Source organism: Scomber scombrus, chromosome 18 (assembly GCF_963691925.1).
Source record: "Scomber scombrus chromosome 18, fScoSco1.1, whole genome shotgun sequence".
NCBI classification, from domain to species: Eukaryota; Metazoa; Chordata; class Actinopteri; order Scombriformes; family Scombridae; genus Scomber; species Scomber scombrus.
This window is the reverse complement of record NC_084987.1, coordinates 14,736,787-14,762,000: the sequence shown is the minus strand read 5'-3', so window position 1 is coordinate 14,762,000 and position 25,214 is coordinate 14,736,787. Positions and strand designations below refer to the sequence as shown.

The 25,214-nt window shown below is 40.8% G+C and overlaps 2 protein-coding genes across 2 annotated transcripts in view; both read left to right on the top strand.

Moving 5' to 3' along the window:
- The first annotated feature begins 689 nt into the window (after positions 1 to 689).
- On the top strand, positions 690 to 6,065 carry LOC133999385 (cytochrome b-c1 complex subunit 2, mitochondrial). The gene is made up of 14 exons (XM_062438607.1): positions 690 to 773; positions 2,328 to 2,432; positions 2,550 to 2,699; positions 2,853 to 2,917; positions 3,050 to 3,106; positions 3,229 to 3,353; positions 3,674 to 3,771; positions 3,930 to 3,987; positions 4,376 to 4,471; positions 4,560 to 4,759; positions 4,891 to 4,971; positions 5,070 to 5,146; positions 5,263 to 5,416; positions 5,744 to 6,065. The coding sequence occupies exons 1-14, from the start codon at positions 741 to 743 to the stop codon at positions 5,825 to 5,827; spliced, it is 1,383 nt and encodes a 460-aa protein (XP_062294591.1). The 5' UTR covers positions 690 to 740; the 3' UTR covers positions 5,828 to 6,065.
- Positions 6,066 to 8,016: 1,951 nt separating this feature from the next.
- Positions 8,017 to 25,214, top strand: part of mosmoa (modulator of smoothened a) — a 22,150-nt gene continuing 4,952 nt past the window's right edge. Inside the window, exons 1-2 of the mRNA XM_062439570.1 lie at positions 8,017 to 8,893; positions 20,008 to 20,220. Coding sequence (XP_062295554.1) covers positions 8,788 to 8,893; positions 20,008 to 20,220 — 319 coding nt within the window. The 5' untranslated portion in view covers positions 8,017 to 8,787. The remainder of the gene's footprint in view (positions 8,894 to 20,007; positions 20,221 to 25,214) is intronic.

Sequence of the window (25,214 nt, the reverse complement as noted above, 5' to 3'; positions counted from 1 at the left end):
CTCACTTACAATCTGATTTTCAGAGATGGGCTGGATTTGTGACATCGCAACTAGTTTGGAGCCAATTGTGATGTGGAAATTTGAATCCTCCAGTGCACATACACTGAGGATGGGCTTTACAGTTACTGTAAGTCTAGGGCAGCAGTTAAACTTTTAAAATATTTGCGAATTCATAGATTCTGGATTTCGAATGAGGGAGAGAGTAAATGGATTTTTAGGATGTTACCATGGTACTGTAATTACACTTTTGTAATGGAAAAATGATAACAGACACATTATTATTCCAATAGAATAACAATTTTACATTTTAATGCATGTTTAGAGGGGGTCTTTAAGTTTTTGTAGACTATAAATTCAGATTCTACCTTTTTAAAATTTGGAGTTATGATTCATTGAAGGTTTAGTCTTAGAAAATAGTTCATTTAAACAACCAGCGCAACCAGTAGCACCATAAGAGTGAAAGTGATAAATAAAATAGAATAATATATACAGTAAACAATCTCTAAATAAATAAATCAGCAATATATAATAGCACTTTGAGGCATATTTGAAGTAAGCTCATATATTAGTGATCAATCTCAAACCAACAAGTGATGAAAGTTTATGTGGAGTTTCATCTTGAAGTCCTGCATCATCTTTAATCCTCTGATCAGCAGCGCGGTGGATTGTGGGTGCGACGTGACGTCACTGGGCAGCCATATTTGTCTTTCTGTGCCGGCTGAAGGAGAGATCCTGGAGTCATGAGGGGAATCAGGTCTCTTAACGTTCTCCCCGTGAGTCCTGTGCTTATTTGGTTTGATGTGAAGTTTAACACCGACTGGACGTTGCTATCGCTTGTCGCGGTTCGCCGCCTGCATGAAAACTGACGCCAGTATCAGTATCAGTTAGCCCAGTCGGCTAGTTAGCTGGCTAGGTGGCTAAGCAGCTAATGCGGTTTTATCTTAAGAAAGGCTTGTTGACACAGTTCTAAACTGACAGATTAAGTGATAGCTTTTTCTTCAGTCTTTCACATTTAGTGAAAGTGAGGCTAAATGGAGGTCAGGCATGCTGTAAAATAGCCGGTTTGTTCGCTCGGCTGGATGAAAGCTGAAGGTCATCTACGGACGCGTGTATTAGAGTTTTCTTGAGGAGGTGCCTCGAAGTGAACACCACCCCTAATTTGGTCACAAATTGTGTCTTTCTTTTCTGGTACATTATCACAATAGTCAGCCTTTACTTACACATACTACCTGTGTCCGGTTGTGGTCGCTATGTGTTAGATTTGCACAGGTCATGCCGGGTCACTCTACTTCAGGACAGGTGGATAGTCTGCACTTTGACGTGCTGTCAATGGGACTCAATATATCATTTATTGTACAATTTATCAAGACAATTTATTTACATGGAAAAATCCTCATAATCAGCTAATAGACGACCAAGATGTGTTTGCTTTTTTTTATTTATTTTTTTTAATCATAGTTCAAATAGTTTGGGTTGGTGGTGGTTAGATCAAGTTTTAGTTCTTCCATTTGTGCCATTATCTTTGACATTTTATTTAAAGACTTATTATTTCATAATAACTGGAAAAATATAAAAAATATACATTCATTTTTTATTTAGATGAGTAGAGGGTATATATGGCTAACCTTCTACCATAGTATATATAATTCTGTATTGCAGTATCACAACTGGAGCTGCATTCGTTTTAATTAGTCGATTGACAAAAAAACAATCGCCCACTATTTTCTACTATTGATCAATTGTTTTGAATCATTTTTTTTTAGCCTTTTAACCCTAACCCTGCTTATTTATCCATTTTTTTTGCAGTATTATTCAAATTGCCCAGCACAACTAGAGATATGAATGGAATTATTACTTTGATATATAAATGGTCATGAATGTATTAAATCTCTGGTATAGATCATTTTATCACCTACCATTAATCCAGAGAGAAGACTGTAGCACAAGATCATATGATCAAGGTGTCTAAAACATGTTGAGTTATTAACAGCAGAAACATACTGTTATGAAACATTAGAGGTCATGTTATTCTTTGTGGGATTAAGATTTGTCTAATCTGACGTCAGCCCGATTTGATTTGTGGAGTGCTTGCTCTTTAGCATGAGGAAGAAAGTAATTCCTTCTGTAATTTGCCATTTATCCTGCCCTGTAATGTTTACACTACTGCTATGTGACTTTCACACAGAAACCATGCTTGGTGTCAAGTCATGGGTAGTGGAAAGTAGTTCAGCAAGTTTTTGTTCTTGTGATCCATTACCACCTTAGAGGAAAAGTTAAACAGCTGCCACATAAATTAATGATCTTTTCATTTGGTTTTTCTCTCGTAGAAACGTTGCTACGCTGCTGCCAGAAGGAGTGAAGCTCTGACCGAACCGCTCACAGTCCGCCAAAAACCATCCTCTGCCGCTTCTCTCCCTCCTCAAAATGTCCAGGTGGGCTGCTGCTTTTGTCTACACATGAATGAAATAATAAAATGAATGCATAATTGCTCTAGAAAATGTATTTATTTCTAGACATCCTGATCCCAAGTTTTTCCATTGCTGCTTCAGGTGTCCAAGCTCCCAAATGGTATGGTCATCGCGTCACTGGAGAACTACTCCCCCATGTCCAGTGTCGGCGTGTTTGTAAAAGGTGGGAGTCGCCATGAGAGTGTGGATAACCTGGGCGTCTCTCATGTGCTACGACTGGCAGCAAACCTGGTAATTTGTGAATGTGTGATGCATTTAGAAAAACTGTGAACTTGTTATGCTGTTAAGCTACATTATTTATGCACACAACTGTCTTCACCTGGCTGCGTGGTGACAGAGTGTAGCAAAGATATCTAATTTATTTTTTTTATTATTCTTTTGTAGACTAATAAGGGTTCGTCTGCCTTGACACTCTGTCGCAGTGTGGAAGCGCTGGGAGGCAGCCTGAGGTCAGTGAGGGTATTCTCTGCACATGCTCACATTCACAGTCTCCTTGTCCAGCTATAAATAAACAAAGGAATAAAGGTGTAACTATAGCTCGTCACATTGAACTAACTGTGTCGTCATGTGTTTACCTTCAGTGTGACATCATCAAGAGAGACCATGGTCTACTCCACAGACTGCCTGAGAGATCACCTGTAAGTGCTTCTATCTTCACGTTGAGCCTATAATGTTTTCACTAACTCTGCTGTTTTTCTGTTGCATTGACCTAATAATCCTGTATAGTCATGTTGATACCTTGCTCTGTGTGTGTGACCAGAGAGGCAATAATGGAGTATGTGGTCAGCGCGACTGTAGCTCCGGAGTTTCGGCCGTGGGAAGTCAGCGACCTGACAGCCAGGGTGAAGGTCGATAAGGCTGTGGCTCAGCAGTGTCCTCAGATAGGTGAGTACCACATCACCATTTCTGCTCTTAAACATCTGCATTTCCATTTTGGAAATTGTGTCAAATGGGATAAATTCAGGCTTATAATTGCATGAATTGATTTTTGACTTTGAGGGTCAAAGCAAATGTCAACAGAAGGTTGAAGCGTTTTGATTTTTTTCTTTCTTTTTTTTGCCTTCGGGACGGTTTCTTATTTGCTACATGCTTGATAGAGATTTAACAATGTCATTCATACAGAATGATTTTCAGTTGAATCCCTTGGATCTACTTCCTGGATTCCCAGCTTTTCTCAGCTTTAATTCCTCTGTTTTTTCCTGCAGGCATAATTGAGAAGTTGCATGAAGCAGCATACAAAAATGGCCTGTGCAACTCTCTGTACTGCCCTGACCACATGGTTGGTCGTGTCTCCCCTCAACAGGTATGGAGCTGTGCTTTGTTTTTGTTTTTTTTGTCTGCATAAATAAAAATGAGTACATTCTGAGTCATGACAGCAACTTCAAGACCAGTCTGAAGGCCATTATTTGTTAGATTGTGCTTAGCTCTTACACACCTTTCCTCCTTATCCTCACCCTGTAGCTGCAGTCATATGTTGAGGACAATTTCACCACTGGCAGAATGGCTCTTGTAGGACTTGGTGAGTGTCTACTAGTGCTGTCTAGTCTCTGTATCACAGCTGCTTCTTTCTCGTCAGGCATAGTTCATTGTGTCACCAATTTACAGTCTCATTGACACAAATGGACTGTTTGCTTTTGTGTGTGTGTGTGTGTGTTCTGTGTTTGTTTTACACTTGACTTAAATGTAAATTTGGCTTCTGCAAAAGATTCAGGGGTACTGTGACAGTAGTGGTATGTGATAAGAGGCCAGTAGTGTTACTGATGGTTTTGTTATGAGCAGATGTGTTTGCATCTGTGCAAATAGTTGTTGCCTGAATGACAATACCTCTTGTTCTTATGCCTGTTTCTGTCCTGAGAATGTACAATATTTTTTGCTATAATAATGTTGGCATTCTCTGATATATCCAGGTGTGAAGCACTCTGTCCTGAGGCAGATGGGCGAGGGACTCCTGAGTGTCCGCACTGGGGCTGGAGCACCTGTGGCAAAGGCTTTGTACCGTGGAGGTAAAAGCTCAGGTTTAATAGCCACATTACTCTTTGAGATCTGTCACTGCATTGTTGTCATGATGGTATTACGTGTCTTTGTGTGTAGGTGAGATGCGATTGCAGAACAGTGATGACTTGGCCCATGCGCTGATTGCCTGCGAGGGTGGTGTGGCAGGTAGCGCAGAAGCTAATGCCTTCAGCGTGCTGCAAAGGATCCTGGGAGCTGGCCCACATGTAAAGAGGGGTGCCAGCATCACCAGCAAACTAAGCCAGGGGATTGCCAAAGCTACCACACAGCTCTTTGATGTAAGTTAAAAAAATAAATAATTTAAAAAAGAAAATGTGTTTGGCATGTGTTTACTCTTTAACAATATTTTATCCATTAAAAATGGATAGTTTTGTCTCCTTGTGTCACATAACCTCTGACTGTCTTTCAGGCCTCATCCTTCAATGCCTCATACTCTGACTCTGGCCTGTTTGGCATCTACACCATTGCACAAGCTAGCTCAGCAGGAGAGGTGACTGCCAAATTCACTCCAACCAAGCAAATGTAACTGCCCAATGCCAGAATATGCATTTTTACTAAACCCGTGCTTGTTGCTGTCCTCTTGTGCAGGTGGTCAAAGCTGCCGTCGCTCAAATGAGAGATGTGGCTGAAGGAAACGTGTCAGAGGCTGACATCACCAGAGCAAAGTGAGTTCAGAGGAGATGGGGGTAAAGCATTTGTGCATCTGTCAGATATGTTATTGGTTCAGTTCTGACTGAAAGACAGTTCAGAAAAAGTTCCTGACTGTTTGATGTCTGCGCAGGAACCAGGTGAAAGCAGAGTACCTGATGTCAATAGAGAGCTCTGATGGCCTAATGGAGGAGATCGGCGCTCAGGCTCTGGCTACTGCGGTGTACCAGGTCCCAGAGACTGTTCTCCAGGCTGTAGACTCCGTCACCAAGGACCATGTGGTCATGGTGAGTTCCTTCACTGAAGAGATGATGATATGACAATATTTAATGACCACAAGTTCTGTTATTGTCACACCCTCACAGCTTTTACTCACTTTTTTACCAGAGAGTGGAACCTCTTTTCTTTTTTTTTTCATTTAAATGTTTGTATTGTATTTGTGTGAAATCTGTGCTAAAGTTTGTATCTATGTGCAATTAATCATGTCAGTATTAGAATAAAGTAATACTAGTTCAAGTTCTTTATATATATTCATTCATTATTGAATAAAGTAAATCTAGTGGATTAAATAGTTCAGACAAAACAATGTAATAATCTCTGCCTTTTACTTACAGGCTGCAAAGAAATTTGTGGACAGCAAGAAGACCATGGCAGCTAGTGGAAACCTTGTTAATGTACCGTTTTTGGATGAATTATGAAAATAAAATAAAGGAGCCGTTGATTTTAACATAGGCATGCTGTGCCCGGCTGCTTGAAAAGGAAAGAGGATCTCAAAGCCACAGCAGCAATTCATTTGATGTCACCAATCATTTGTAGTCTGTCCTGCAGTAAGTGTAAGCACCAACAAGGAGCTGGAGAACCATAATGCAGACATTTTGGCTGTTTTGTCAACTTAACTGTATATCTATGTAAATTAAAGTAATGAAAGTAATAACACCTTGTTGTCTCTTGAATTTGTATCAGGAAATTAATCCAGAGTTAAGCTTTGTGGTTGTAGCAGGAATTTTGGTCTGGTGGTTTAACCCTTGAGGCCCCTTTAAAAAAAAAAAAAAAAAAAGTTACACTTTTTACCCTTAGGTCCCAAAACGGCCCCTCTGTACCTGGTAGGAATTCCCCCCGATCCCTCCTGCCTCTCAGATGAATCCTCACTACTGGTAACATCCTCCAGTAACATACTGCCCACTCCCCTCAGAGGACTGCAAGACTTCAGCAAGAGCCTCCTCCAGTTTCAGGCTTCTCTTCATGGCTGTCTGCTGGAGAAATCACCAGCCAGACAAGTCTGCAAACTTGATCAGCCCAAAACCCTTGATCAAGAAAATACATAAACAGCCCATTTTGCCTTTGATGATTCTAATTACACACACACACACACACACACACACACACACACACACACACACACACACACACACACACACAGACAGACAAAATATATTCTCAACCACATCCAAACCACTTTTGATCACATCAATCCCAGCACACCAAGACCTTTTTCATGGTGTTCAGCTATTTTATTGCCTTGCATTTTGCAAGGTAAGAGAAACAGGCCTCCATTGAAACTTTGTGATGAAACTCTTCTGCCCCTGGTGGTTTAGGGGGGTCATCACACCTAAAACCTGTTTTTCCTCTATTTTGAAGGTAGATGCTTAGATTTATTAGGTATTCATGGTAAAAGCATTATAATATGTCAGGATTAAAGTATATCAAAAATATGTGGTTATAATGGGAGCCAATGGGACCAAATTGGTCCCGAGGGTAAAGAGTGTAGGCGTATGCAAATCTCCTATTCTATACACCTTGCAATAGAGGGGATGGTGGAATTTTAAAAAATAATAATAAAAAACAAATCCTGGCCAAGTTTCATACAAGTAGCCTTTAAACTGACCGGTATATTGAGAATCAAAAACATAAAATAAGCAGAATGTACACGTTTGGTCCCCCAAGGTGCCTCGAGGGTTGAGTGGTTGTTTTACCTGCGGGCACTTTCAGCCGAGAAATATTATTCTATTCATCAACCAATAGGGGGACCCAAAAGCACAAACATGATTCAGCCTTGCTTTAAATCTGGACATTAAATCTAGGTATATGCAATCTTGTCCTCAAGTGTGTCGCCAGTAGAGTAAGTGCATATTTAACAGTGGTGGAATAAGTATTTTGTTCTTAAAGTAGCGCTCATTATGCAGGCAAGGTGGGCCTCTTGTTGTCAGATAATTGATTATTATAAGTGACGCAGTGATGAGGTAGCAGCATTAAATGTTGCAAATGGCTGAGGCGGAGTTGACTTGATTGTTTAATCAATAGCAATGCATCATATTTTACGTGTTTTGAATGTAATATATTAATCTGCAGCAAAGCTCACATGAATACAGTGGACAGAATTTACCTCTGAAATTATGTGGAGTAGAAGTACAAAATAGTAAAATGTTTAAAACTTAAAAGTACCTCAGAAAATATACGAAATAAAATGCCATTGTGATTTAATTTTTAAAAGCTTTAGGGTTGCCCCAACATTTTCATCTATCTATCCCTGAAATCAAATCTAAAAACTTGCAGTGAGTGTGTGGCCTGAGCTGGTATGATCATGGTAGATGTGCAAGGTCAGTGTTATGTTGTATGTTTTCATTTCACTGATGCTTTAAAGGCCTTTAAAAAGATGCACTCCTGCAGGATTGCTTATGCTGCCACTGCTGCATCAATGACCCTCAAATTAATTAATTTCCCTCAAATTCAGGACAACAAGACCCCCTACTTTTTTTTTTTTTTTTGTTGCACAGTATCGCGAGAAGAGACAGTGTGTGTATGTATATGTGTGTGTGTGTGTGACGCTGCGTGGGGGTGTTCGCCTGATGTCATTTGGCAGAAAGGGAGGCTGAGCTAACGGTGGGCATACGGGTGGGAAGCACAACAATAACGGTGCCGTCTAACCACCCTGTTTGGGATCTATCACGTCGCTTTTAAGGATTGAAATACGCAGCGTTAAACACCGTGTCCAGCCTCCTCCTCCTTACAAGAAGAAGAAGGAGAATGGGAAGAGGGGGTGAAGCTGGCTGAAAGTACCAGATGCTTTTCCAGCGGAGAAGAAGAACGGGCTCGAGTAAGCGAGAGAGGGTGATGGCTTCTCGTTTTCCTGACGGATAACGATAGTCCTTCTTCTAAAAAAAGTGAGGGGGGACTTTGCTTTGCTTCTTCTGCACCCTCGTTTGTGTGACATTGCGTCTGAAATGTTAGCGCAGACGTGCTTTCGGCCGTCCAACAGCTTCTGGGCCGCAGCTCGGCACACCGAGCCCGAATCTGGGAAGTAGCTAGCTAGCTGCCTGCTAGCTGCAGCCGTGCCCGATGCTGCTGCTGCTGCTGCTAAACCGATCCGAAAGACAACAAAAGCGGTTCAGGACCCCGGCGCCGAGTGAGCTATTGTTTTACCTTACTGGACTACAGTGTGTGGCATTTGAGATGTGATGCTCTTTGTGGCTGGAGGCTCTCGCTTGCTTGACGCGAAGGAGCTAACATTGCTGCAAAATGCACAGCAGAACCACAACAGCAGGCTCGTGTTGAAGGGGGCGAGGTTAGACTGATAACAGCCCACCCTGAGGCTCACAATTTGGACACCGACCACCACATTTCCCCCCCATCGTCATTCACCGCTTCCTCAGCTGGCGATATGGATAAACTGACGATCATTTCAGGGTGCCTGTTTCTGGCCGCAGATATCTTTGCAATAGCCAGCATTGCAAACCCAGACTGGATCAACACCGGTGAATCAGCAGGTAACAAGCCCTCAAATACACTGTTATGTTTTGTGTTGTTGTTATTGTTGTTGTTTTAGCAGGATTTCTTGCCACTGTCCCATCATCGAACGAGTATTTGCCATCAGATAATCTCCACAACAAAGATGTGTCCTATTGTCTAGAGGGTTTAATCAACAGACTGCATCTTTTGTCCTCCACAGCAGTGTTTTCTGAGCATTTTTTATATAGTCTGTTATTGACCCCCAGACCAAAATACCAAGATATATAACTGCAGTTTCATGACTGATTGATCAATAGTGTGGATCATTGCTGCGTCTACAACTAACGATTACTTTGGACTTTTTTGATTAATTTGGAAAAATGTCAGAAAATGGTAAAAACAAAAAATAGCCATATTCATTTCTAAACTATCAAGCAAGTGTTTTTTTAAGTGATTGTCTTGTATGATCAGCAGTACAAAATCCAATGATTTAGGGCTGCAGATAAATCTGTCATTGTTTCCATGATTAATTGATTAGTTGTTTGGTCTATAAAATGTCAGAAAATAGTATTAAAAAAAAGAGAGAGAACAAAAAAGAAAAGTCAATCACTGTTTCCCAAAGACCATGGTGATGTCCTCAAATGTCTTCTTTTGTCCCGACCCAAAGTCCACAACCTAAATATATTTAGTATATTATCACAGAAGAGGAAACAAACCAGAAAATATTCAAATTTGAGAAGCTGCAATAACAGAATTTGGGTATTCTTCCTTTAAAAAAATGACACAAAATTAATAATTTTCTGTTGCTTGACTAATCAATTAGTCTTTGCCACTCTAAACAGATTTATCAACAATTTAAAAAAAAAAAGCATTAGTCACAGAATTACTTACTAATGGATGACTTGGTTGTCCAGTTTGTGGACAGTTTGTGATTAGTTTTCAGTCAGTCGATTAATCAGTTAAACTACTGATTGTTTCAGCAGTAAAATTAATGGTTATCCTGCGTTTGAAGTGATCACCATGTAATCAATCAGATCGGTGATCACTGTAGGAGCCAAAGTGGGTATTTATTTTTGGCGTCTCTGCTGGTTTTGTACAGACACACGTGCTGTCGGTCCTTGGTTTTATTTGTGTCAGTCCTGAAAACACGTTCAGTCTATTGATAGACAGCTGCTCCTCTTTGTTCCCGCTGCAGGATGACAGCTTAGTAACTGGGTCAGGAAGGGTTCATCATCCACCAATACACATCCAGACTGTATTAGCTCCACAGAATGAGCAATCTGTGCAAATGTAATGATAGGATGCAAATTAAATAAGGGCAGCGTCTACAATGCATGCCATGAGACTGTACTGGAGAGCAAGTAATGCCTTTTTGCTCAGTGGATCTGTGAGGTGCTGGTCTTTGTAGCCCAGTTCAACACCTAAAATTAGTGCACCACAGCCAAAATACACTAACGTTGTTTTTTCTTATGAACTGTGGACAATGTCTGGTCATTTCCGGAGTTGCCCTTTCACAACAAGCGCACAACAGGAGATTGTCGTTGTCAGACGTGTTCTCCACTCCTGGAGATACTTTGGTCGTTAAGGCAAGAGGTGGCACTTGGTTAGAGCGTGCCGGGTGTGACGCAAAAAGGATGCTTCGGTTGTAATTAATTTTAAAAAAAAGCTGTTTACCAGAAATAAAACCCCTTTTCATTTTAGTCTCCCATTAGCCTCACAGCAGAGCTTTCAGGCTGTGTCAACAAGTACTAGCTAATCAGAAGCAGAGTAGGGAGAAGTCTTTAAATGGGAATGCGGGTGGCATATCCAGTGCCAGTCTCATGTTAGAAACGTCAACGAATTCTTCAGAAAATGACCTGCTGTATTCATACATGTGTTCAATTGGACATTACATAGACTTGGAACTAGGGAACCGGCAGGGTAAAGTCTGATTAGTTTTCAGCCCAACTGATTCAGACCTTTGCGTTCTCACATATAACTCCTTCGGGTAAAGTCTGGATATTTTCAGGGTTTCAGTGTATGTGTGAAAGGGATTTAAGATCCACAGTTCTGTATGCACTTGTACAGAAAGCTGAACTTCTGCTATATTTAAACTCCAGTGTTGTGCTGAGTGAGTGTGGATGTTGTTTTAAGAGTGGGTGTCGTACAGTTACCAACTTCCACCACTGTCTCAGCTCTCACTTCCCCTCACAGCTTACACCCCTCTCTTTGATGACTGACATATTTTGTCTCAGACGGTTTTATGAGATGTGAAGGTGGCAGACTACTCGCGTCCGATTCACCACACCTTTGTCCTGACCATTTTGAGTAAGCCAGCCTCTGCCTTGCAATATATAATCGTAAACTCAGTTTTAAAAGAAGAGTTTGTTTGTATTCAGTACTGTGTTTGCATTCACTTGCAGAGTTATGCATTTTCCAGCTCGGACATGAGTTATTGTACCATTTTGTGTCTTTTACAGACATATTACTGCCTGTAAAAGACAAATAACTTTTGGTGATGATCTCCACTTTCATATTCACAAGCACAACACATCTCTCATACAGGGCATATGTAAAATACATTTCCTGGTTAAATTATTAAAAGTTTCAGATGATACGTCATTGTTGCACAAGCACAAAAGGTTAGGTGACATTTGGTGTCATGTCAAATGGCTTTATTTGTCAACCCCTTACAGTTTGCAATAATAGTGTGACCTTTGCTACTCGTCAGTGCAGTTTGTCTGGTTATGCATATGTTATTTAGAGGTTTGAGACTGCTGCTATATTAAATCTACTTCTGTTGGAACACTTGAATTTCAAATACCTGATCTGTAAGTCTCCTTTTTAGCCAACATGCTGCTAAATGTCTGCCACACTCCACAGACGAGTGCATTGTTTGAAGTTATTATGGAGGAAGAGCCTCCAATGACTCCCCACATTGTATTATCTCCAGTCAGCTGACCTCTAGCTCCCTGCTTTGGTGTTGTGTTATCAGGGGGGCTCAGTGCATTTATAACCTGGTCTTGTAGGAATTCAGCGTGTGGCAGTTAGCATCGATAAAAGCCGACTTTGCTCATGAAGTGTGTGGCTTTTTCCTCCCATTTCAGTCAAGTGACTGTGTGTAATGTTTTTTTGTAAATTGATCAAGAATCAACAAACAAGCTGCAGAAAATCCTTCTGCGCTAATGAATGCTGTTTCTCGCAATCAGCCACACTGACAATGGATATAAAACCTATAGGTCAAGATTTAACACACACACAAAAAGGCAAACCCCTGTAGATCCAGCACACTGGAGGCAGGAGATGAAGCAGTGCTGTCATTGAACACAAAAGACACAATGTGGATCCATGACATTGTCCTCACTTCAGTGTTATATCCTCAGGCAATAACAGCCAAAGTTGATTTCCTGTTCTGAGCTTCAAGGCAAAGCCATTGTTGCTGCAGTGCTGGACAGAAACTGTGATTCCCGGCAGCTCTGCCATCGAGTGCCCTCCTGCAGATACTTGTCACCACAGTGGATGTCATTCTCCAGAGCTTGAATAACCTCTAAAGCACTCTGTATGCACACACACACTTGGAAAAAAATGCTAAATCACATCCAGGTGCAGGCTGCCTTCTCATCACGATGCTGTTTCCAGGGCCGGTGATGATGACTTTGATGGTTTTCACACATAACGTCGTTCCATGTGGGTTTCCTGTGGCACAGCTCATTTAACTGTTTCAGTGTGAACAGTGTCATGTGTGCTTCATTACAGCTGTACACAGTTACACAATCATTGTCCATTTAAAAATAAAGTGTTAACACATATGTTCCCACATAGTGTTACCCTCAGATTACTTCCCCAAGTGTTATTGTATACTGTGAGCTACTGAATGGAGCGAACTTAAAAGACTGCTGCCAACGAAGAATACAAGGTGATAGTCGTGACAAACGTGGCTATTTCATTGCTTGCGATTTCCCTCCACACAAAAATATTATCGTCCTAATTTTCTCATCAGATCATCATTGAAGGTAAATAACCTCCACGCTGCAGACATTGTCCCACACAGAATATGTTTATTAACTCAGGGACAGTGCCATTATCCCTTTTTTATAATGAACACATCCATTTCCCCCTGAAAGGCATGAACACTAATGATCTGTATCAGCCTCAGCATGCTGTTACAGGTGCTGTTAAAACTGACTATGTCCAAAAAACCCAGGCACCATAGTTGAACACACTCTCCATACTAGTTATTATTATTATTATACCTTTTAGTTGGTGTTAAAAATCTGGCTTTTTAAAAAGAGAATGCATTGCAGCATATACAGGAAACCACAAGCATTTACAAAACAAAAGAACAAAATAGGGAAAAGTTATAAGCTGAGTCTGACATTATCTAAAAAAGAGGAAGTCAGAATATAAAATTGTTATAAATTGAGAGATGTTTTTATCAAGGTACAAGAACACACAGTGTCATAGACACAAAGTAACTGAAACCAGGCAGAACCATAACCACTCAGTTGCAGAGTTGCAGTGCCAGCAGTTCAGACCTGCAGTCCAGTCCGGCCTGTGCCACCAGCAGTCAAAGAGAGAAACAGCAGAGTAGAGGTGTCCGGCACAACTTCACCTACTTCAAAGGTGCACAGAGAAGGGGAAAAAAGTCTAAAAAGGCCAAAGCCCTTGCAACGCTTGTAGTAAACAGAACAACTTTGTGGTTACACACGCTTTGGCTCAGAAAGAAACAGAGAGGTTTTTACAAAGAAACGTGTTTAGTTGTGACATATTTCACATACAGGTGTAACATTTTTAGCTCACAAGAGTTGACCGTAGGACCTAAAACGCACAAAACTACATTAAAAAAAAGGAAAATTGCAGCTGTAACACTAATTCCTATAATTGCTACTATTTTCTTTGCCTGCAGGTGGAGGTCTGAGCTGCTGCTTAATTACATCATTAAAGTTTCCATAGGTGCAGCAGGTTCTCGTGTGTAAAACTGGTCTGACAAGGACTGACAGCCTTTTTTCAAATGAAAAACAACAATATAGGTCGGTATGAACAACTTATAGTTATGTTTCTGCCATCTAGCAGCTGTAGTAATTATGACCTGAGGAAGTAATGCAGTTCAGTGATGTCAATATAAGGTGACTTGATAAGATTATTTTTGCCTTATCAGAAGGACGCTGGACGGCTCCATAGCTAGCAAAAAGTGGACTTTGCTGCAGGAGACCATGGCTCACTTCCCGTTTCCAACTGCGAGTCAATACATTTTTTGCAAAAAACATCTTGGTGTTTACTGTTGCCATGATGGCAAAGGTTACGTAACTTTAAGGAAGTATAAACCACATTTCAAGTAATCATTTTACCCCAAACCATGATCTTCCCTTCACCCTAAACAAGTGTTTTTTGTGCCTAAATGTAACCAGACCTTTGCCACAGCATTGTCACGACATAAAACATAATTATTTTTTAACAGTGATTTGTAATGGTTGTGGAAAATAGCATATTAGAGTCCTTTGGTCGTTCTTACAACAGCTACAACTCTAGGTTGTTTTTTTGTTGGCTGAATTTTAGACCTATGCTGTCTTTAATTATGAGGATGTGTTGAAGACTGAACAGCTCCCACTTATCCTTAATCTACAGTCTGCCAAACGCAGATGAGCGAGTTGTTAGGCGGCCCACAAGGTGCTTCACGTTGAATTAAAAATGAATCTGTTCAGCAGCTCATGTGCCTCTTATATCAACATAATACTCTAACAATAGATTTATCTGTGGTAATGGATGCACTTGAGTTGCATTGAGGAGATTCAATATCATTGTTATTTAATGGAATACATTGCCAACAAATGTGAAAGAATATTGCTCCATTCAATATTTCTTGAAGATGATGTTTCACATTTTGCCCATTTGGTAAATTTGGAATGTTTGATATCAAAATCTGATCATTTCATCTAAGTTGATAACAGCACTAATGTAGAAATGAGACAAGTGAGATACTATCAAACATAATCCATCACTTCTCTATAAAAGGGAAGCTAACTGAGGACACTGTGGCAGTAAACAGGATTAATTTCTGGTAATAACAGCACTTAAGCGGGTAGCATTTGACTATAAAATGTCAAATATGGTTTTCTTTAGCAGTGAATTCAAAGTCATGTTTACCATGCTTTGTCAGTAGTCCAGCTAAAGATGAGAAGCCAGGTTTGCTGGTGCTTACCACTGGACATGTGTGCACTTTCTGTTGGTATGTTGGTGTTTTTATACTTCCATCCTGCATGGCTTTGTCTGCCATGTTTTGTACAAGAGTTTGGACCGTACACAGCTGTGCTCCAGTGCGCCTACAATGTAAGTGGGCGCTGTAAAAACCTCTAGCAGCAACAGCAGCAGAAGAATAAGCAGCTGTTGGGTTTTTTAGCTTGCCTACTCGCCGCCCACCGCAGTTCAGAGGCCTGTTTGACTCATCCCTCCAGAGCTTACAAACAACAGCACCCTAAATGCTCCACTAATGACAGCGTCAACATGGTGAAGATGAGCAGACATGGCCCTCATTTCCTCTCATTTGGACAAAGGCATGGTGAGAGGAGTATATTGATCATAGTGAGCACAAAGTTGACTGCAGGCTAACAGGACATGATAAGGGCATGGGAGGTGCATGCAGACTCAAAATGGAGAATGTCCATTTTTTTTCTGTAAATGAGAGACAGAGAAATAATGCAAGAGTTCGTAAACTAAGCATTTAGGTGGTTCCTGTTTCTTGCAGGTAAAGATTAGCCTGGCTAACGCCAGACCCTACCACAATTGAGGTAGGGTCTGGCAATGAGCCGTTCATTTTCTCGTATTTGAGGCGGGATCAACGAATGTCGATCAAATGCTTCTATACGTTACTGGACAAACTTACAGCCAATCATATCAACGATACACAATGATGTATTCAGAGCCTGTAGGGAGCAGCGCGAACACATCCTTTTTATGAAGGGAAAATCATGTAGTGCAAGTTTTTATTCTATTGTCAAAGTGAACTTGCCTTCCAATTTATTTAGCACACAATCTACTGCTGCTTCAAACGGTTGCTGCACCTCCGTGGCCGCCATGCTGCATGTAAACAGAGTTGCTCTACGGTCGTCATCGTCTTGAGCCCGCCTCCCCGTTCTGTGATTGGTTCCCTATCTCAGGCGAAAATATTTTCTGGTGGCCATGCTAACTTTCTGAGCGAAGTGGAATGTCGCTGGAAAGAGAGCATGGGTATACCCAGGCTAGGTAAAGATATGTTCACATAACACTTCTGCTGTGCAAATATCTACTGTTTGCTGTAATTGAAGCCAGTAGGTGTGATGAGTTCAAGTATACGTTAACTGTTTCAGTGCCATCTCCTGTGCCTTTGTTCAGCTTTAACTGCTGATGTGCACAGTCAGCAAATAGCAGCACTGATGCTATGTGTTTGGAAATGGTTCATTTATTAGTCTAGTTTACAGGTTGTGATTGCTGCCTTCAGTATTTATTATTATATCACATTAGTTTTCAGTGCTGAGTGAGGGGCAGTTTAATTTAATACAGAACGAACATGACTACACTTTGGTCAAACCCCACATACATACTCAGTAGTCAGACTCTGGTCAGGGTCTGGACTGATTAACAGTTTAATCTGGTATGGGAACAAAATTTCACCACAAGCTGACCCGGACCACTTTTCAGGGATACATCGCTCTTGCCTGTCATCTTTCAACCATTACAGTCACAGTTAGCAAGGTTCAAAAGGTTCAAAACTATCCAATACAAAAAAGAAAAGTTGACAGTGCAAACCGTGCATTTAAGGTTGAGTGGACAGGGAAATATAAATAGAGTTTTTGAGAGGGATGTACAAGACTTTACTTCTTGATTTGCATAGAAACAGTGGCCATAGTAAAGACTGGAAACACAAAACGCCACTACAACACCCAAAATGCCTAATTTGAACAAAACTTTCCCCAGAACCAGAACCACAAAACTGAACAATTTGAAGTTATAATTTGAAATAATATTTGTGGAAATGTCTATTTAGGTGCAAATGAGATAACTAGCAGCATCTAAATTAATTTTCACATTTCATTTTCTACTCCTGCCTGTTTAAGGGTTAAAGAAGCCATACCGCAGAAAACTCACTAACGAACTCTTACGAGTGTGTCTGCCTTTTACCTTTTTATGATCACTTGATTATACAACAAAGGTGTCACTATGAAATATTGTTCATGCACATAGTTCTGGAATTTTTGTACTGTAATTTCAATCTTTGAAAAATGTATCCTGAACATACTGTTGACTATTAGACACATTTCAACCAGTGCAGTTTGTGTGTTCAGTCTTGCTTGTTGGGTTGTTTACCTGTTTCCGTGTACCATAGCGTGCCTGCCTGCTGTAGGGCAGGAATTCCACCGAGAGCTAGTGAAACAGCAGGAGTCCAGAGGATCCAGGGGAAATGGCCATAAAACGGTGCCTTTAACTGCAGCGATCAGACTTTTGCCTAATGCTCTCCTGTTCTCCTTTCTATGCCTCCCTCACCTACCTTCTTTAATTTGTTCAAGGTTACTCTGTAATATTGGGCCGACGTCAGGAATAGACTGTTGAGTAAGCCCGAGAGCCATTCAGGTGCCATTTTTGTCATGAGCCATGACCTCCTTTTTTTTCTTTTCTCTTCTCAGTGTTATTACATAAGTGTTCTGCGCTGCAAGATGTGAATCGCTATAGCAATAAGGCAGGCAATAAGGTGAAAATGAAGATGGACGGCATCGTTTTCAGTTAACACTCATCTGTAATAAACGTGTGCCTTAATGAAAGCACTGTTGTCTGTGAGGTCTGAAAAGTATGTTTTAATCTCGGTGGCTCAAACAGCACATTGGATACGAACCTGCTAGTTCCATACATAGCTTAACTTACCTTCTACAACCCCCCAAAGTGTTTCTTTTGAACCACTGGTATTGTTTGTGTGGGCTGGGAAGGGTTGAGTTTGTGTTTGGTTGTTGCTGTGAAGGCAGCGCTTTCACTGGGTGTTATAAAGGGGACAGGATTTCCTCTGGACAACCTGCAGAACCACCACGCCCCCGGATCAACAAGAACACACAGGCTTTGCTTTTCTGTTTGAATTCAAGGAGTTCAGACTCAATACGTTTTTTAGCAGCGTCATTTATTCATTGTGTAAGTACACAAAGATTTAATTGATGGGTTATAAAACGTCTCGATTCAGGTGTCAGACAGAGCAAGCAACAGGTTTGACCTTTTGAAATTCCAGCGTACATACTTGTTTCATGCACACATCCGCCCACCTGCTGAGACACTGTTGGACTCTTATGATGTTGCCCACACAGGCTCGCCGTTTCAATGAATGGGTCATTGTGGTTGTGGTCAGTGGAATGAGTGTTTACCGCTCATTAATTTTTCTTCAGTTTATGCTTCAGACACAAGGAGAAAATCATGTCTTTATATTATTCTAAGAAGACTTTGTGCCAGTATAGCCTCAATTTAGAATTAGCTTTGCCACATGCAATCCTTTACAGTTTTATACAGACATGTAGAAACTATTTTTAAAAGTAGTTTTACAAGTGTTATGACTGCATGACATTGTATGCCATTGCAACACCGATGGTTGGTTTGTTTCAGTAACCGGACCTTCAGACCAAAGCAGCGTTTGGCTGTGGCAGTTTGCTTCAGGTTCTGCTGTGACGAAGTACAATATAGTAAAGTAAATTTGAGTAAAACATCCATCAGTTTGAAACCTTATTTGCTAGAAGGCTGCACAATTGTTTGTCTCCTTTGCTATTTGCTTGCCAACTAAGTGATTATCACTGCAGAACTTTTATCATTGACATAATTGTGTCCTCTATCACCAACTACTGTGTAAAAAGTAAAATCACAGTGTTCGCATTAAGTAATCTACCAGGAATGTGCAATTGCACATATTTCCCAGATGATGCTGCATTGTTTTGCTACAAAAGTTAAACCAGATTCAACTTTTTTTGCCAGGCAAACCTTTATTTCTTTATCTTCTGTGTTGTCACCTCTGCTTCAACAACACAGTGACCTTATTGAAATGAATGAGTGTGTCGTGTCTTTTTTTTCTTGTAATGCCATTGTCTGTCTGAACAATGTCTCACTATTTGTCTGCCTGCGAAGTGTTGAATTATAGAGGTGTATGACAGCTTACCTGCCACCCAGAAAGACTGCTACATACATTATCAGTGTGTGTACTACAGAATACCCTCTCAATGACGCCCCCACTAATTTTTCAGACAGATAAAGACCTTGTATCTTATGCAGTCTATTGCTTATAGTCCCCCTCTCATTGCCTGAGACCTGTGATCAGCAAGACCTGAGTGATGCGAAGCTGTTCTGCTTACTCAGGTAGAAATTCCCCCTCGAGGACATGCTCTAATTGAATGCCCTCCCTTTAGAGTGGCTGCACCACTGAAGCATGTTCCTGCTCTGACTACTTACCTCACACTCAGGATCTGGCTGAGCTCTGCTCATGACTCAGTCTTAGGCATGAATCCATTTGTCTCCCCGGCTGATCAGTGACGGATAAGCAGTCAAACAGCAGGTCATGCCATGTTTTGTGAGAGCAGATGTGCAAACTTACACAGTTTAAAATCCAAGGCAGAATAGATATCACAAAGGTGGTTGTATAGTCAAGTGTGGAAGGCTTGGACATCAATTACAGTATCAATGCAACTTCTTAGAAGCTGTCTGTATTGAGTGTCATACCTGCGTGGGATGGATTCAGTAATTGGCAGGATTAACTTTAGCCCATACTGTCTCCTCTTGAGTGTGGAAGCCCAAGTAGAAATGTTGGCCAGTGGCATAATTGGACCCACCAGAGTGGAGAAAGCAACCCTGCAGCTCCTTGCAGGCACTGAATCGGTGACAAATTAAAGAAGCCTCCCTCCGGCTTTTTCCATTCCTTCTACTTCACCTACCTCTGGTTTGCTTTGGCATCAGCTGAGCTACAACACTTTGTCCCCTGTATGGCCCTTGTCACTAACTAAGGAACTAAATTCCTCCAATTTTTAACTGGTTGTGAGAACCATTCATCTTTTTTTGCTCTTGTAGTTTTCTCCTAGCTATGTTTATTTTTTTTAAATCAGTCTTTAGTCTACATATACTACATATACAATACACAATACATACAGATGACCATTAAACAACATTCAATCTCTCTCTGCAGGTGCCCTCACAGTCGGACTAGTCCGGCAATGTCAGACCATCCACGGACGAGACCGGACCTGTATTCCGCCGCGGCTTCCTCCAGAGTGGGTCACCACACTTTTCTTCATTATCATGGGCATCATCTCCCTCACAGTCACTTGTGGACTGCTTGTGGCATCGCACTGGCGCAGAGAAGCCACCAAATATGCCCGCTGGATCGCCTTCACTGGCAGTAAGTGAACAAGACAACGACATTCACATTGAATGAGATAATTTGGCATTACTACACTCGCCGTCAGCACATTTTCCCCTGAAGCTTTCTCACTTTCCTCTCTGTCTTACTGCATCTGTCATGATATAACCTTTAAAAAACAGACCTTTGCATAGTATATTCATGCACACAGTCTCTAGGTGATGGAATAATAAGAGGAGGAGGAGAGGAAGAGTGGGATAATGTGTGAAAATATTGGTTCTAGCTCAGTTATGCACTGCTAATCTTTAATGTAAAGATGATGGGAGTGTATGTTTGTGCGCGTGCTTTTCTGTGTGTGTCATAAAATATGTGGCTATGCAGAAGACATCAGTGTGTTTGTGTTTCTCAGAATGACGTGTTTGCACCTTTGTGTTTTTTTGTTGTTGTTTTTTTTCAAACTTGACGACTCCTCTTGCTCCCTGAAGCTGATTTATTGAGTAATGCAGCTCCTCTGGTACCCGAGTGGGTGGCTTGAGTGCCACTGTGTTTCTCTAATGTTTTATCTCCCTTTTTGCCTGTAACATCATCAGTCTTTTTTTTTTCAAAAACACAATTTCAGTATGGATGCATTTCCAGCAATAATAACTCAGCATCCATCTCGTGCACTGTGTCTGTGCTCGTTTCGTAAGGCTGTGTGGGAGGGTGGAGTTTGATTGGCCAGTTAGTTAAGAGAATAGACAGCCTCGAGCACACTTGTACAGATGGAGCAGTGGCGTCGCCTGTGAAGCCACAATGCACACGATTATCGTGTGAATAAGGACACTGAGACTCCTTTGTTCTGCAGAGAAAAAGAAACCCGCAGACTTGAACAAGCACCCAAGTCTTTTGCACGTCTGGTTAAAAATGCAGATTCATTATTAGGTTTTGTAATTCATCCTAATCACTTGCAAATACCCGATGAATCACCATTTACAAATTCCCAAACTCTCTGCAAACCGCCTGTCCGGCAAGCACAAATCTGTGTCACAAGCTAAATTGGAAGGCGTTGAGTCATTGTTTAACCATCCCAGTCAAAGGAAAGTAATGAAGTTGCCATGGCAACTGTGAGCAATTGTCACCCTTGTATCCCAACTATGCTTCTGTCGCCCATATTAGATAAGAGGAGTATTATTAGTACGGATTTTTATAAATAAGTTTAAAGTATCATAACGATTATCACTTTAATGAGGAAATAACACTCGAGGGGTGTCAAATATTTCATGTACAATAGGTTGCAGGTATCAGATCTTCAGGAATATTCAGTCATATTATGCCTTGGTTGTTGCAACAGAGGTAGAAGAGCTGTAAACATCACTTTATTCTGTTTTAAGATCACTATTAGCAAACACTTCAGAGGCAGATGGCCTTCTTGGGCTCCTCTTATAACTCAAGTAGTTATTTCAAGTGGAGGAGAGGGACGAAAAGGCAGAAATGGACCAAGCCAGAGTATGTTTCTCTCCACTGATGTTGCTGAACTTTAGCTGCGATGTTGAACACTGCATCTCTCTGCACAGTCGCTCAGACGGTCATGCGGAGGTGGGGAGAAGAGAGAGGGGGAGAGAGGGCGAGAGGTTAAGTGAGGAAATGGGCGGAGGCTTAAAAAGAGTTGACTAAGATTGAGAGCAGAGTGAATAATCATGTTTGTAGAGGTCAAGAGCTGAAAGTATTAGTGAGAGATGGATGCCAATGTAAAGATCCAAATGGAGGAGGAGAGAGGAAGAATAGAAGAAGTGAATTTGGTGAGCAGACGGGAGTGGTTCATTCGGGGAAAGCAGGTGATGAAGGTGGAGAGAAGGTGGGCAGACTGTAGTGTATGAATGGACAGCTTTGTATGACCAGCACAGGCCCACCTCTGTCTCTGTACATGCGCACACATCAGCAGTGTTTCCCAGTGTGAGGGTCACCAGTGGGGGTGAAGTGGGAGTAATAATAAATGTAACCCTCTAATAATAGTTCTACTTAATTATTTATTCTTTATTTAGATCTCCATTAGCTTTCACAAAGTGTTCACTAGCCTTCCTGGGGTCCAGCGTCAATAATACAACATAAAACTATTTAAAATCATATTGATCAGTAAAACTGGAAAAAGCAAAACAAGCCAAATCTAGAGATTGTAAAAATAGTAAAATAATCATAAAGGTAGACAATACAAAGTTAAAATACAAACAAAAATGAAATTTGCGTGATAAAAAACAGAACAGAAAAAAACAGGAACAGAAAGTAAAAATAATCAAAAACCACCACGCTCCAAAACCACAATAACTAAAAGTAACATGTAATGATAAATTACCACTGATTTATTCAGACAGAGCAACGTGCACAAGATGGACAGGAAATAAAAGAAAAGCATATGATGCTCATTAAGCAAACATAAGTCATATCTGAAATATGATTAGATCTTGCTCTCTAGTTCACTATAAATATATAGCTAAGGAAGCTAAGAAAGAAAAAGTGTTTTTTGTATGTAAAATCTGTGGCAGTTTAACTTGAATTTTTCATTTTCACATTAATTTGTCACAGAGTCAAATCTGATTTGTGTGTGGGACATGAAATGTTTTTGACTTCCAAACACTCATATCATTAAGTTTGAGAACTGCTGACAATATGATGACGTTTTTGTTTAAGATATGTGCTGCCAGGACATTTTACAATTAAAAAAGTAAAATGATCAATGATTGAAAAACTGCAGTATCTTGTTATGCATTGGGCCACATACTTGCTGATGCTGATATATCTGCAATAAACTAATATTTGCTAAAATGTCAGGTTGTTTAGCTAATGTGATGTGGAGGCTAATAGATAGATGTTGTCAATTAGAGCCTCCAGCTGTGATTTTGCACTGGATATAATACTTTCCCATAACGATGACTTGTTAACGTGGAGTATCGCTCTTGTTAGCCTCACATTAACGAGCGTCACTTTGTAATGGCGCACATTCAGATTTAAAAGCATTCAGGTGACAGTCCTGTCAGAAAGGCTGTAACATGACTATATACAGCAGTGAAAGACGCCTCTGTTACTTCACGTCAGCCATGTCAAACCAGCCGATATCTGTAATAGCAGCAGTTTTTCAACTAGTAGTATTCATTCATTCATTTCATCAGAAGGCCTTGTTACATTAACTCAGAACAGGCACATATTTAACAGTGAATGTGAACATTGACTCAAACATTGTTGATTTAAGGTGATTATAAAGTTGCCAGCTGAGACATTCGGATGTTACAGTAGAGGAGCCATTCACAGGCAAAGAAAGTAGAGTAGAAACAAGATGTATGAATGTAAGTAAGCTGCACTGTACTTATTAACCGTTAAGAAGCTTTTGTTTTAAAGGAGCAGTGGACCATGAGGAGCCCTTCAATTAACTCACCGGTGAAGCCAGCAAGAATAATGCTGAGCCATGTATTTCTTGCTGCACTGTAGCTTACCTTTCACCACATCCTACTGCTAAATTAGCCTCTCCATAGATGAACATTTACACAGTACCAAATCACAACAGAAGTTATCTCAAGGCACTTTTCACATAGAGCAGGTCTATACTGTACTCTTTAATTTACCAACGTTCCCCCATGAGAAGCACTTGACCACAAAGAAGCACAACAACAGCAATAATAAAAACAGAAATATGACTAATAAGACTAATAACGATAATGATAATAATAGCAGGTGTAGGCATCAAGCAGAACCATGGAAGCAAGCGGTCTGCAACCACAATCCACTATCCATAACCAGGCGGTCCGTGACGTGACGTCATGATCCAACCTGTGAGACGAGAGAGGGGGGGAAAAAAGGTCTGGGGAAGAAGCCAAGTTTGTAACATGCATTAATGGTACATGAATGCGTACAGATGGAGAAGGGGAGGAGGAGAGAGGCTCAGTGTATCATGGGAAGTCCCCTGACAATCTTGGCCTATAGCAGCATAACTAAAGGCAGTTCCAAGGCAAGCCTGGGGCAGCCCTAACTATAAGCTTTATCAAAAAGGAAAGTTTGAGTTTTTAAGCCTACTCTTAAATGTACAGAGGGTTGATATCGCTTGGACCAAATCTGAAAGATGTTTCCACAGGAGAGGAGCCTGGTAACTGAAGGTTCTGCCTCCTATTCTAGTTTTAGAGACCGCAAGTAAGCCTGCATAATGGCGGAGCAGTGTTCTAGTGGGGTAATACTAAGAGCTTTTTAAGATATGATTGTGTCTGACCATTAAAGGCTTTGTAGGTGAGGGGAAGGATTTTAAATTCTATTCTAAACTTTATAGGGAGCGAAGGCAGCGAAGCTAAAATGGGAGAAATATGATCTCTTTTCCTAGTTTTAGTGAGTACACATGTAGCTACGTTTTGGACCAGCAGGAGATATATTAGAGACTTGCTAGGACAGCCTTATAATAATGAATTACAATAATCCAGCCTAGAAGTAAAAAAAAAGTGTGGGCTAGTTTTTCTGCATCTTTTTGAGACAGAACATGCCGGATTTTTGCAGTGTTTAGTAGGTGAGAAATGGCAGTCCTTGAAATGTGTTTATGTGGGAGTTGAATGACATATCCCGATCAAAGATAACTCCCAGATTCCTTACGGTGGTGCTGGAGGCCAGAGTAATACCATCCAGAGTAGCTATATCATTAGATAATGCTCTTTCACAAATTCTCCACACAGCCATTGATCTACATTTCTTAAAAAGCCACTAAGTTTTCTTCTCCGTTTCACGTCACTGAGTGTTAGGTAAGTGGACTTGGAGCCAGGACGAAAGCCTTCAATTGTAACATCTACAAAGGAAGCGGAAGAAAAAGGGAGCCGTTCTAATTAGTGACGACTTTGTTGTCCAATCACAGAAGCCCTTTTCCTGTACTGTACGATAAGACGCTCTAATGACTTCACATCTAACTTCAGCTTTAACAAACCTCACAACATGCTCTGTGTTTTTCAGAAGGAGACATCTATAATGAATCTAATGATTCTCAGCATGTGGTCAGCACGCTGAGCTAATTGTTCCCAGAAGGTTTGATG

Bases quoted from the DNA above. Each gene is read 5' to 3' on its own strand.
- LOC133999385 (XM_062438607.1), top strand. From the start codon at position 741: ATGAGGGGAATCAGGTCTCTTAACGTTCTCCCC. The intron at 2,433-2,549 runs GTGGGCTGCTGC...TTGCTGCTTCAG, and splicing joins TCCCTCCTCAAAATGTCCAG to GTGTCCAAGCTCCCAAATGG. The intron at 4,472-4,559 runs GTAAAAGCTCAG...CTTTGTGTGTAG, and splicing joins AAAGGCTTTGTACCGTGGAG to GTGAGATGCGATTGCAGAAC.